Source organism: Dasypus novemcinctus, chromosome 20 (assembly GCF_030445035.2).
Source record: "Dasypus novemcinctus isolate mDasNov1 chromosome 20, mDasNov1.1.hap2, whole genome shotgun sequence".
NCBI classification, from domain to species: domain Eukaryota; kingdom Metazoa; phylum Chordata; class Mammalia; order Cingulata; family Dasypodidae; genus Dasypus; species Dasypus novemcinctus.
In genome coordinates, this window is record NC_080692.1 from 23,767,311 (window position 1) to 23,781,358 (window position 14,048).

Consider the following 14,048-nt stretch of genomic DNA (forward strand, 5'->3'; position numbering starts at 1 on the left):
ACATCAAAGTCAAAGGTAAATGCCCCATGCATAGAGTAAGGGTAGGGCCAAGCTGGAGCAAGACAGTGAAAGAGTAACTGGAATTAGTGAAGGTTCTCTGGACTTCTCTGCTCCCCACTGGAAGGCTCTCTTGAGAAGGGGTTTAGCCCATCACGTGTCTAGCCTCTAGCTGGTCAGTGAGTTAAAGACATCACATCATTAATTCACCTCCCCTCTGAGGACTCTATCCGTAGGTCCAGAAACTGAAATTCCAAGAGGGGAAGGGGCACATCCAGGCCACCCAGAATAAGCAAGATGAAGAAAGGGCCCTGCTTCTCAGCCCTCCCCCTATCCAACAAGCACAACTGCCAAGAAGTGGTGCTTGGGCAACAGCAGGTTGCAGCTCAAATGACATGTCTGCATATTGAGGCCTCGGCATTTTTTTCACAGGCTGGAAGCTTGGGAAGTCTGATCTGCTTCTTTGAAGTCTGTTCCTGCATGGGGAATGTGTGGATTTTCTGGGGCCCCTGGCAATATGGGATTAGATAAGACCTTCTTGGGCTCAAGTGTCAAGAGGCTTTTCTAAACTATATAAATGCTGCTGAGAAACTTGAACAGTCAAAATACTCAGAATTTTAACAGGAAGTGTTGGATCTGTCTTACTTCTGGGTTAGGCTAGAAAGAATAGATGCCATGGATTATTCCTAGGGGTAATGGGTTCCCCAGCAAAAGAGGACCTCACAGGGACCAGGGCTGTTGGTGAAGATTGTTACAAAAAGGATTCCGGCCTGAAAAGGAGGCCCTTGGCAGACCTTGCAAGTACACAGCCACTGTAAACCCTCCCTTCCCGTTAAACTGCACTAGGCAAAGCATCCCATTCTCCTCTCTTTTTTTCATTTTGGGTCATGATCACAAAAAACCTTGCACTCATTGAATTGGCCACGTTCAAAAGGGCCCAGGACAAGCTCATACCAATTTTAGTGAGCCACTTGGCCACGGCACCGTAGATCTCATCCAGGATGAGGATGACCACGAGGTTGATGATGACCGCTGTGGCAGTCACCGTCACCCGGACATTGGAGCGCGTGGCCTTGTTGAGAGACAGAGCAGCTGCAGTTGTGATTCGATACACAATCACCCCAAAGACGATGGAGAACGTCAGGGCAATCTGTTCAGGAAAGACAGAGAGAGCACATGTCAGTGGGCAATTATTGGTTGCCTAGTATTTGCTCAGTCAAGAGGAAGTCATTAGCACTTGCTGCATGGGGTGGTATTCATCAGGAGACCATCGGTGGGCCCCAAAAGAAGGGCAAACCCTCTGAAATGCAAAAGTGCACAAACACACAGGAAGGGAGTGCTTTCATTCCAGAGCTTTCCCTCCATTGTGGAGATAAGAGGAACTGCTATCAGACCATAGTAAGTAATACTGGGGAATGATTATTAAACGCTAATGCATTTAATAGGTGTTGAAGGAACTCGGAGGAGAAGGAGGCCTAAGAAAGACTTACTTGACCAAAATAAATTAGAATTTTGCTCTGAGCAAGTCATACACCCAGCAGTTCCCCATCCTCCCCCTACCCCCTCCAAGAAGTTTACTCTGGCATGTTCTTCTCATAACATCCTCGTGCTTCATGGAAATGACCTTCCGTGGTTGTAAGGGGGAGAGGAGGAGAAATAGGGGATGTAGGGGAAGATGTACTGGAGGGCTGGTCAGGAAGAGTCTCTTACTTTTCTTAGGTTCTAGGAAAAGGAAAGGGGGACCCTAGAGGACAAGAGATTGATAAGCTTCCCTTTGAACACAGTGACAAGAGACTTAGGTACTGAATGAGAAATACAAGTCCTCCATTTCAAGTAGCCTAGTAGACAAATCTTGGAGTGATCTTTGTTAGCCTGAGGATTGAGAGTCTGAAAGTCTTACTCATGATTTCCCTCCCATATTTTTCCTTTGGGCTTTTCCTCCCCCATCCTACCAAACTCTAACTTCATCGCTTTTCAGCTCAAACACTTCATTCAACAGCTCCTTATTTCTTCTCATGGAAGGCCCAGTTTAAATCTCACTTCCCCTTCAAAGTATTCCCTGACCACCCCAGAGCTGCTTGCTTCCCTGTACCCTGAATTCCCTGTGGGGTGGAGGCTGACTGAAGAGAGATAAATGGAAAACATGAGGAGAGAAAAGGGCAGGTGGATGGGTTCCCTGTAAGAAAACCAACTGTCCTGGACTGAAAATTCCCCAAAGGAGAGGGGAAAAGAAGGGAGTGGAGAGGAGGGGGTGTGGGGAGGGGAGAGAAGGGAGGGGGCTCAGGCTTGGGCAGTGCATCCCAAGCAGCGTGAATGACACTCCAGTGGCTGTGAATGGGGTACAGATGTGTCCAGGTACAGACATCTTCAGACCTCCGGGGAGTGCTTGGGGAGCCTGAGGCCTGGGGCTGTGCTTTACACGTACTAGCATTTGCTCAGCGAGCCAGGGTGTGAAAAAGAAGCCCACGGAAAGGGAGGCCGGAAGGCAGCTTTCTCCAGGTGGAGGGTGGATATGTGTGTGTCAGGGTAGAGGGGAGGTTAGATGAGAAAAACACTGCGTGGGAGGCCCGGCGTCAGTGCAGAGTGGGGGAGGGGAGCTCAGCCACACCAGCCTCCAGGACCGAGGAGGCCTGACTGCCACGTAAGTAGGAAAACCTGGGCATGACATCAGCATTCTGCAACGATGTAGACGTTTTCACTTCCCGTTCCTCTGGGACTGTCACCGCCAGACAGTAAGGGCCTGGAAAACGTGGTGTGAGATTCTTTTCCCCCAAAATCACTTTCGCAGTGAAGGCCAGTGATGGAAGCATGGATGAGGCCTGGAGGCCAGGCCTTGAGGAGTGTGTGTGTGTGTGTGTGTGTGTGTGTGTGAGAGAGAGAGAGAGAGAGAGAGAGAGAGAGAGAGAGAGAGAGAGAGAGAGAGAGAGAGAGAGGATGTGAGAGTTGGGGTTGGGGGAATAACTGGGCAAAAAAAACAATATGGCAAAAACATCCTTTGCCTTGGGGCCTTGGGAGTGGGGCACAGAGGAAGGAGCTGGGAGGAGATCCACTTCTATTCTCCTGTCAGAGTTCCAGCTGCCAAACCAAAGGAGAAGGAACACTTTGCCTTGCTACTCAAAGTGTGGTCCATGGACTGGCTGCTTCAACAAGGCACCTGTGAGGATGCATTATCTCTAGCACCAACTCCAGACCTACGGAGTCAGAATCTGATTTTAACAAGATTCTCATTCAGGCTCAAGTAGCACTGCTCTACTCACTTAGCAAAACCCTTTTGCTCATCCTCCTTTCCTCCCCATCCCACTTCCTACACAACCCTCCCAGCCCTCTGTGCCATTCTTTGCAATCTTATCTCCTCTGTTCTTGATTTTCTAACCCACCATAGGTACTGAAGCTCTCTTTTGGTGCTTCCCACAAGTACTCAATAGTCAACAGAATTTTCAAGCTGGAAGAACTTGGAGAATACCAATTCTGCCTCATGTCCATTTTGCAGATGAGGAAGCATGCTCGGAAAAATTAAGTGATCTGCTCATGGTCACAGGGCATGGACTTCAAACCTAGTCTCCGGGGTCATGGTAGGAATCAAAGAATTTTCACATATAGGGATCATCCACCCCAGTGATTTGTCTTAGAGATAAGGAAATTGAGGTCCAAAGAGGCAACAATGTAGTTGGTTCAAGTCTGGAGGAGACATGGCAGAGTGGCATCATAATGGTGACAGTATCATCAACAGCAGACTCATTTGTGTCTTCTCTGTCATTCTAATGCACATCTTCACTAGCACTAATTTTTACAAAAACCAAGCAATATACGCATTTTGTAGATGAGCAAACTGAGTCTTCCAGAGTTTAATGATTTCGCTCATGGTAACTAGGTATACTTTGCAGATCCAGGATTTGAAGTCTACTGTATGGCTCCAAAGTCCACTTTCCCCACTTTGGCATTAGAACCCAGGTCTTCTGGCACTAAATCCAGAACTGTTTTTACCACTTGTGGCTATATTTTTAATTTTGTAATATTAAGTCCAACAAATATTTACTGACCACTTGTGTAAACCACTGAATTGGGTATGTGTGTGTGTGATTGGTGGTCCCCAGTGAGGCCAAAAGTGAGGACTGATCTTATGCTCCATTTTGTGCCCCATGCATACATGTGGCACTAACTTGGTAAAGACTTGCCAGCACCCAGCTCTAGGATGTCTAGCTCCCCCATGCATCATCAAGGTATCATGACCCCCACCGTGTTTGGTGTTTGAATACCATAGACTTACTTCCGTGGCAACCAAACTGCAATATAAGACAGACTACAAGGAAGCAGACTTGGCCCAGCAGTTAGGGCGTCCATCTACCACATGGGAGGTCCAAGGTTCAAACCCCAGGCCTCCTTGACCTGTGTGGAGCTGGCCCACATGCAGTGCTGACGTGCGCAAGGAGTGTCGTGCCATGGAGGGGTGCCCCCCGCATAGGGGAGCCCCACATGCAAGGAGTGTGCCCCCTAAGGAGAGCTGCCCAGTGCGAAAGAAAGTGCAGCCTGCCCAGGAATGTCGCGGCACACACAGAGAGCTGACGCAGCAAGATGACGCAACAAAAAGAAACACAGATTCCCGTGCCACTGACTACAACAGAAAAGCGGACAAAAAGAACAACACGCAGCAAATAGACACAGAGAACAGACAACTGGGGTGGGGGAGGGGAAGGGGAGAGAAATAAATAAAATAAAATAAATCTTAGAAAAAAGACAGACTACAGGGTCCAAAGTCCTATTTGACACAATTAGAGAGAGACAGGAAGGAGAGACAAGTCCCTCCAGGACTTGCACTCTGATAAACATTGCTGAGAAACCATCACATGCACAACGATGGCTCTAGTAACAGCCAGATATAGCCACAGGCCTTAATATTCAAAACCTATCTTCTGGTAGGTTTTGAGCAGAGAACAGGGCAAGCTTTAGGGCTATTTTCTATGGGAAAGGCTTGGAGCAAAGAATATAGATGGGGAAGAAGTTAGCAAGAAAGAGAGGAGGAGCAAGTAGAAATGCACAAGGCACAAGCAACCTCTTCTGAATGAGTGGGATGGTACCCAGTCTAGGGCATGATAGTAGCTCAACTAAAACACACACCCTAAGACCGTGATCATTGCCATAAAGAATTGTCTCTGACAGAGAACCTATTATGTGCCAGTCACGGTTCTAGTGTCAGGGATGTAGCAGTGAACAAAACAAAAACTCCTGTCCTTATGAAGTTGGCATTCTAGTGAAGGGAGAGAGACAGGAAATTATTAATAAATAGGTAAAATACTTAGTATATTGTATGTGATAGGAACTGTGGTGACAAAGAAGGCTAAAGAGGGAAATGGGGAGTAGACTTATTAAAGAGGATGAGCGTGAAAGGCCTAGCTGAAAAGGTGACAGAAGAAATCAGAAGGGAATCAAATGTTCAGACACAGGGAATGCCAAGTGCAAAGGCCAGTGTGGCTGAAGCAGTATGAGCAAGGAGAGACTGAGAAGCTGGAGAATCAGGGTGGGAGAGAGGTGGTGGAAGCCCTGTCGGGTAAGGGTATTGGCTTCTACACCTCATGGGGTGGAAGGGTGGCATGATTCCATTTGGGTTTTAAATAGATCACCATGCTGTGATCCGTAGGGGCCAGTGTAAAAGCAGGGAGGTGAGTCAGGAGGCTACTGCCATAATCCAGGTGGAGATGAGGGTGGCTTGGAGAAGGTGGGAGCAGTGGAGATGGTGAGAGGTGGTTAGATTCTGGATATTCTTGAAGGTAGAGGCAATAGGGCTTGCTAATGGATTGGAGTGAAATAGAAAAGGAGAGGAGTCAAGGGTGACACCCAGATTTTTGGCTACAAGACCTGGAAGGATCCAGTGACCATCAACTGAGACAGGTAAGACCAAGGGAGGAGTGAGTTTGGAGGGAAGATAAGGAGCTCAGTTGGGGATGCCTGTAGACATCCAAGTGGAGCAAAGAAACAGGCAGCTGGCTAGGCAGGTCTGCTGTGCAAGGGAGAGCTCTGGACAGGAGTAGATATTTAGGAATAATCAAGCACGAGGTCTGATGAGTTAGCAAGGAAACGAATGTGGAGAAGCCAGGTGGTCTACATACTGCACCTTGTGCCAATCTGCCTGTCAAGCAGGAAGTGGGAATTTCCTGAGACCCAGATCGCTCCAGAAAAGGAGAGGACAGAGCTCAGGAATGTAATCTGCTTTACTCCAGGACATCAGAGGTCAGAGGACGTGCAAGCATTCCAGGAGCCTACTCCTCTGTGCTTTCATGTCACAAACGATGCTTTAGACAAACGAGAACTGGGAAGGATCCCTGTTACAGAAGATCATGAGAGGAGAAGGGGTAGGGGATGGTGGTGGGTGTCCATAGTTGTGGTCTATAGGCGAGGCTAAGACAGCTTCTGGAATCTGGGGTGGGAGGGGCAGATGGAAGGGGATTTCTGATGGCTGATTCCCAGTACACAAGGGTAAGTAACTTACTGTCTTGGGCATGGGAAGAAAGAGCAGCCACCGAACCCTAGAGGAAGCACAGACTTCTGATAATCTCCTCCCTTATAAAAAGAACACAGCAAGAGGGATACTTCAAAGAGGAAAGAAACTTCAGCTCAGCGCACTGGATTGGAGATGGGACAGGAAGTACATTTGGGTCCATGCTGGCCTCTATCACATGTAGGGCAGGCAAACACAGCTCTGGGCTATTTCTTTGCTCTCATGATACTGGAAAGAATAGCCCCATCTTCACAAGCATCTTGGCTCCCCTAAAACCCTCCTAATGCCTGCGGTCCTGGCATTGACTGCCTGGGCTCCATACCATGTTCAAGGTAATGCCAATGGCAGCCCTTTCCTTTAGAAGACTGGGCTTTTCTTTATAGTGGAAAAAAATGGGGAAAAGTTAGTAAAAAATACAGATTTTTAGAAATCTAATAGGCAGGGGAGACATATAATTTATTGTCCAACCTGGAATACTTTTGAGAGTAAAAATGGGTGCTATTAAAAATTACCCCAAGTCAACTGGCTTAAACCAGGCATAATCTAGTCCCCCTCTATGCACAGTCACTCACTTAAAGGGGGCTCCATTCCAGTCCTACCATGCTGCTCCCAGTCCCTAGCTCACACACTCCAGTTCCCTGTACTTGCCAGTTATAGTTGGGGAGACCAGACATAGTGAGATGTATCAATCAGTTCTTGGATCTTATGAAAACCTTGCAATTCAAGATTTGGAGTGAGTTGGGGTTGAGAATGGGATGAAAAGGGAAGAGATAATCACGTTATTTATAAACAATGTAAAAAATTCCGACTCTCTAGTCTCATTTTAGGAGGTCTCCAAGGAAATAAAAAAACAAATACTTAGAACTTTGGCAGCTGAATCATGGACCTGGTTTTCAGTGTTTGTCCAATGGTGGGTGGTCCAGTGATCTATTTATTGTTGATGATGATGGTGAGGAGGAGGACAGAAGTTCTTCTCTCAAATAGTAGAGAGGCTTCTGTTTTCAGTCCTCACCTTACCTGCCCTATTGGCAGCATCCAACAGGATTGCTCTCCCCACTTGAAATACTTCCCTGATTTCCAGAATCGCCAACTCTTTTTTTTTTTTCTGGTTCCTTCTCATCTTCCCAGTCTTTAACACTGGAGTGTCTCAGGACTCAGTCCTTGACTTTTTCTCTCTGTCTGCACTCCTTTGCTGATCTCACACAATCTTGTGGCTTTAAATGCCTTGCACATCTGAGGAGGTCTCCAGCCTGTGCCTCGCCCCAGAACTCTGGATTCATATTCATCATGGAGACGACTCCAGAATTCCTCCCATCTGAGTAAGTGATCCCTGCAGCAATTCGGTTGCTTTGGCTAAAAGCCTTAGAGTTACCATTTACTTCTATCTGGTTTACCCACATGAACAAATTCCCTCAGGTTCATCTTTAAACTAGAACCAGCATCTGACCACTTTTCACCATCACCCTGGCCCAGGCCACCACCATGACTCACCTTGTGTGACTGCAGTAGTCTTCCCCTTCATCTCCCTCTTGCCACCCCTTCTTTCCTACTAGCATCTCCTCACCATTGCAGCCAGAACGATCCCTTTGAAGTGTAGGTCAGCTCATGTCCCCGTGAGTCTACAGAACTCCTACTGGGGGTAATTATCTCACCAAGGGACTTTCAGTGGCCTCTTAGGTCCTCCCAACCGACTCACCAGCACCTCTCTACCTTGACCTCCTCCAATTCTCCCTCCCTCTGGCACACTCAGCTCCAGCCACACTGTATCTGCTCCTTTTCCTCAGACAAACCAGGCACCAGGCACCAGCCACCCCAGCACCTCAAAACCTTTTCACTCACTATTCTTTCTGCCTGCAAAGTTCCCCTTGACAAAGACTTGTTCCTTCACCTCTTCCAGATTCTGGTGAAAGTGCCATCTCCTTAACAAGGAATTCCCTGACCAAACTATTTAATAATATAATATGATATGGACAGATAATAGATTTAAAAACTGTGTACGTGATTTCTTATTTTATTGTGAACATACAGAAAAATTCATTTGAAAACATACTCACAGTTGAATGAATAGAGCAAACAGCAGTGTAGCCCAGGTCAACATGGCCAAGCCCTCTGAATGCCATCTGCCCCCATACATACACGGCCCCCTTCGGTATAATCATTGTTTTTAATTTTATGATAATTTCCTTGCTTATCTTTAAAGTTTTACCACTTAATATGCATCCTTAAACACAAAGAGTTAGTGATGTCTTTTTCTGAACTTCATAAAGAATGGAATCAAAAATGTATAAATTATTCTTTCTTTTTTCACCCATGTTATTGTGTATAGCTATAGTTTGTTCATTTTCATGACCCTGTAGAAGCTAATTGTATAAATATACCTCAAAGTATTTATCCATTCCAGTGGTAAGATCCATTTAGATGGTTTCCAGTTTGGGGTTGCATAAATAATGCTGCCATGGACATTCTTGCATTTGGGGATATTTGGGGATAAGTGTGCACAGAATTCTCTCAGACATACACCCAGGAGTGGAATTTCTGGATCCCAGAGTACACATATTTTCAGTTTTACTAGACAATACCAAATTGTTTGCAGTGTTTGTGGTTTTTTTTTTCATTTTACATTCCCACTAACACTGTATGAGAATTTCTTTTAATCTACATATTTGTCAACACTTGGTATTAATTATAGGCTATCTGTTGAGTATATAATGGTATTTCATTCTGGCTTAAGCTAAAATTCCCCTGATTACTAATGATATTGTGATCGCTTTCATAGCTTTATGGGCCACTTGCATTTTCACTTGTGAGAAGTGCCTTTCAAGTCTTTTGCCTATTTTTTATTGGGTTGTCTGCCTTTTCTTATTGGTTTTTAGTTCTTTATATATTTTGATAAAAATCCTTTGTAAGTTGCAGGTGTTGCAAATATATTATATCACTCAGACAACTTGCCTTCCCACAGTCTTTATCATGTTTTTTTTAAGAACATAAACTCTTGATTTTATTTATTTATTTTTCAAAGATTTATTTATTTATTTATTTCTCTCCCCCCCCCACCCCGGTTGTCAGTTCTCTGTGTCTATTTGCTGCATCTTCTTTGTCCACTTCTGTTGTCAATGGCACGGGAAACTGTGTTTCTTTTTGTTGCATCATCTTGTTGTTTCAGCTCTCCGTGTGTGTGGCACCATTCCTGGGCAGGCTGCACTTTCTTTCACGCTGGGCAGCTCTCCTTACAGGGCACACTGCTTGCGTGTAGGGCTCCCCTATGCGGGGGACAACCCTGCATGGCAGGGCACTCCTTGCACACATCAGCACTGTGCATGGGCCAGCTCCATATGGGTCAAGGAGGCCCGGGGTTTGAACCGTGGACCTCCCATGTGGTAGACGGATGCCCTAACCACTGGGCCAAGTCTGCCGCCAACTCTTAATTTTAATATATAATCAAATGAACTAAACTTCTGTTACGTTTGTCCTCTCTGTATCTTTTTTTTAATGAGTCCTTCCTTACACCAAGTTCATAAAAATATTTTTTCCTATGTGTTGCCTTTCACATTAAAACACACCTAGAATTGATGTTTTTGAATGGTGTGAAAATAGGATCCAGAGTCATTACTTCCTATATGGATACCCAACTGCCTGAGAAGTACCGTTTTCTCCACTTATACACAGGGCCAGTTGCAGGGATCTAATTCATGGTTTTCTATTCTGTTCCATAGCTCTAATTATCTATTCCCATAAAAATACCACATTGTCCTACTTATGGTAGCTTTGATAAAGCAGCTTATCCCTCCTCGATCCTCCTCCAGAGTATATTGACTATCCTTAGGCCTGAAGTTTCACATAGGTTTTAGAATCCGTTTATCAAGTGGACAATATAAGGACCTTAGAACACTTTAACTCTGTTTATTGTTCACTCAAATTATATTGTTATTGTTGTATATATTTTAACTCTACTTTATGAGACATTATCATTATTGTTTTCACAGTCAAGGTTGATACAGGTTTTTCCATACATTTATCACCTGAATTGCTCTTCATTCCTTACTAAAACTATGACCTTCCAAATGGGATCACTTCTGAAGCACCTCCTTAAAACTTCCTTTAGTGAGAGAGTCAGTTAGTGGCAAACTCTTTCACCTGTTGTTTGTCTATAACTATCTTTATTTTTGTCCTCCGTTCTACATATTCTTCTTGGGTACAGAATTCTAGGCTAACAACTACTTTCTTTTCTGCAAATGAAGGTAATATTTCACTGTATTCTGACTTCCAATGTGCTATGAGAAATCAATTATCATTCTAATTGTCTCTCTTTTGAAGATAATCTCCCTTTTAATTCCTAGCTACATTTGAGATTTTTCACTCCCAGTAATTATCTCTCATTCACAACTTACTCTCTTTCCTTTCTTTCCAGTAATACAATTACTCTCTCACTTTTTCCATATCTCTTAAATCTCTCTTCCATGTTTCCCATCTTTTACATTCCATATGCTGTGTTATGAATAATATCTTCTAACCTGTATGGCAGTTCACAAATTCTTTCTTCATCTCTGTCTAATTTATTGTTAAACTTATCCATTTATATATACGTATGTACATATATTCATTTTAGAAGGCTTATTGCTGTTTTTCAAGTCTGCTATGACAGATATCCAAAGTTTTAGTCTTTGCTGTTTCTACCTACTGATGATCCTTTCTCTTCTTGTGTAAATGTTATTTTTGACTGTGTCTTCTTCACTGTTCTTGAAAAAATAATTGGGGGAGGATTTTCTGAGGCATGGCAGAAATATGCCCTCCTACAGAATGAGCATTTGTCTGCTGGACTCCTGGAAGAACCAGAAGTCCTGGGCCAATCCTTGAGGTCCCCTGGTCCATACATGTGATGAGCCAGGCTGTAACTCCACAATGCCACTTCTTATCAGGGACAGCCAGGACTTTCTTTTTCTTTTTCCCCTGTTCTACTTAGCATCATAACGATTTTCTCTGCAGTCCCCTAAGTGGGGAGGGAGTAGACTTAGCTCTGTTTCCTCTTGATTCTGAGCATACAGGTCTTTGGAGTCCCAGTCTAATTTGGTAAGGACTTCCTGTTAGGATCCCCACCTTGAGTTGCCCAGAGTTCTGTATGTCTATTTTCCTTGCCCCCATAAAACCACCAAAAGCAAAGCTCAAGTTTATCAAGATGGTAAGTGTTCTCAAAGTAAAAACATCATTAGTAGGGAGCAGGTATAGCTCAGTGGTTGAGTGCCTGCTTCCCATATACAAGGTCCTGGGTTCAATTTCTGGTACCTCTTTAAAAATAAAAATAAATAAACCAAAAAACAGCATTAGCGCTTGTTTCCTTCATTCCCACTTTCCCTTAGATTTAATTCTAGTGTTCCTCACTATCCTCTCAACCCTTCAAGGCTTTAAGAAGATTGAAAAAAAAATGTATCCAATATTTCTTATCTTCTGCAAGATAGGATGGTCCAAACGTCTTAACTTACCACTACGGCAGACAGAAGTCTAGTTTATTTATTTATTGTCTGTAAACTCCTTGAGGGAAGGGATTCTTTTGTCTGGTCTGCTGTATTGCTAGTGCCTAAGAATAGTGTCAAACACAGAGCTTGCCCTCACCAAATATTTCTTGGATGAATTAATTAATTCTCCCACTGGTTATATGCACATTGCTGGAAACTTTGAAATGCTAAATTAAACTTCACATCATTCCAGCTTAACACACTGCAATTCACCATATTTTCTTGAAATCTATATACCATGTTAAGCAAGGAAAGGGAAACAAATTTAGACTTCTAAATGAGGAGATGAATCAGAGGGTGTCAAATTTCCTTTACTTTTTAAATTCCTTGGACTAGGATATGGTCCGTCCTCACTGGTGGCAATGATAATGGCCAAGGTTAGGTTTCTTTCAATGTGGAATGCAACATCTCACGACCCACCTCCTAGAGCTTCCAACTTCAAATGTCTGTAGTCAAGGCTGAAAAGAAGAGCCCCTTCCACCTCTTTCTGTCTGAGAAGATAGAATCCCTCCCTGAAGGTCACCAACATTGCCCAGGTCTGAGGGAATCACATTCCTCTCTTCAGATGACTGATATCAGCAATGCCCCCACCTTCAGATAGGATCCTACCCCTCTATACACAACTGTGGCCTCATCTTTGGAGTCCCTCATTATTCCCATAGTAGAAGAGACCAAAACACCCACAGAATTCACATAGGATCTACACACATGCAGACACAGTTAAGTGGCCCTTCAAGGAATTACCATGAACAAGATGGAGGCAAAGTTCATCAAGTAGCCTGGGAAACGATCTTTCCAGTTCAGCTTATCTTCATCATCCTGGGGAGAAATAGGAAAGTGGAGACAATCAGAGGTTAGAAGTATCAGATACCACGTTGCTCTCAATACTGCATAAATGCACATATTGTTAGTCATCTGTCTCTCTGTATGGATATTTTTCTAGTCTCTGATGCCTGACCCTCCATCTCAGGAACACACCTCCTAATTTTGTGAGTTCTAGATGGATGTGATCAAGCTTGGAATCAGTACAGTGAAAGGACAAGATTGGAAGTCACTCATACTGGGCTGAAGTTCTAATTCAACCACTAACCAACTATGTGATCTTGGATGTGTCTCTTAACATTTCTGATCCTCAATTTCTTCATCTGTAAAATGCACCCAAGAGTGATGTCTGCCCTGCCTACTATATGGGGCAGTTTCGTTTGCTTTGTTTTAATGTGTAACAGGTGAACACAGGAAAGCAATGGACTGATGACATATGGAATTCAGCCAGAGAGCAGCATCCTACAGATGGTCCTTTAAATAAAACATCAACCACAGACCTTAGATCATAATAAATGCACAAATTTCCCACTATTTTGGGTCTTCCAAGAACCTGAATGTGGCAACATTTGTTTTCTCCAAAATGCCTCTGTTCTTCCCTTGTCACAAATGCAGGCATTTTAAGGCATAGGTGAAGATGATGATGCTCTGTTGGTCTGGCAAAGAACCCTACCCATTCCCTCCACACACAGGGTCCATTTCACTCAGGTAGCTCTCCTGGGACAACCACATTTCCTTCAAGGTGCTGGGATCCTCATTTGGTAGGAGACACCAAGAAGGTATCAATGGTAAAAAGTTCTGCCAATTAATTGCCTTAAAATTTTCATCCAGGCACTTGATTTCGCCAAACTGTATGAAGATAGGATGGCTAAGCGGTCCTGCCTACTTCACAAGGTGGCTGTGAAGCCCACCAGAAGTCATGATTGTGAAGGTCTGCAGAAATGACAAAGCTGTCTGCGCGGAAGGCAGGGCTCCTCCTGCATGTGCAATGTGTCTGCGTCAACAGGCAGCGAGGGACCCTCCCAGGCACCCTGCTCTGGTTTCTCTTTCCTCTTTCACCACTGATACTTCAGAACACACCTGTTTTTGGCTCTAGCAACAGTGCCATCTAGCCTTTGAAAGCTTGTACTGTAGGCTAAAGGCCTTTTTAATGAAAAAGGCTTCTTTCTAAAACCCGTCCTAAGCCCACATAGACAGAAGAAAGTTGCTCTGATCACTGCCCTTGG

The 14,048-nt window shown here is 44.3% G+C and overlaps 1 protein-coding gene across 1 annotated transcript in view; it reads right to left on the reverse strand.

Moving 5' to 3' along the window:
• ANO2 (anoctamin 2) overlaps positions 1-14,048 on the reverse strand; it is a 319,432-nt gene that overhangs the window by 73,608 nt on the left and 231,776 nt on the right. Inside the window, exons 13-14 of the mRNA XM_071210134.1 lie at positions 12,745-12,819; positions 952-1,147 (exon numbers count right to left, since the gene is read on the reverse strand). Of these exons, the coding sequence (XP_071066235.1) occupies positions 952-1,147; positions 12,745-12,819 (271 nt within the window). The remainder of the gene's footprint in view (positions 1-951; positions 1,148-12,744; positions 12,820-14,048) is intronic.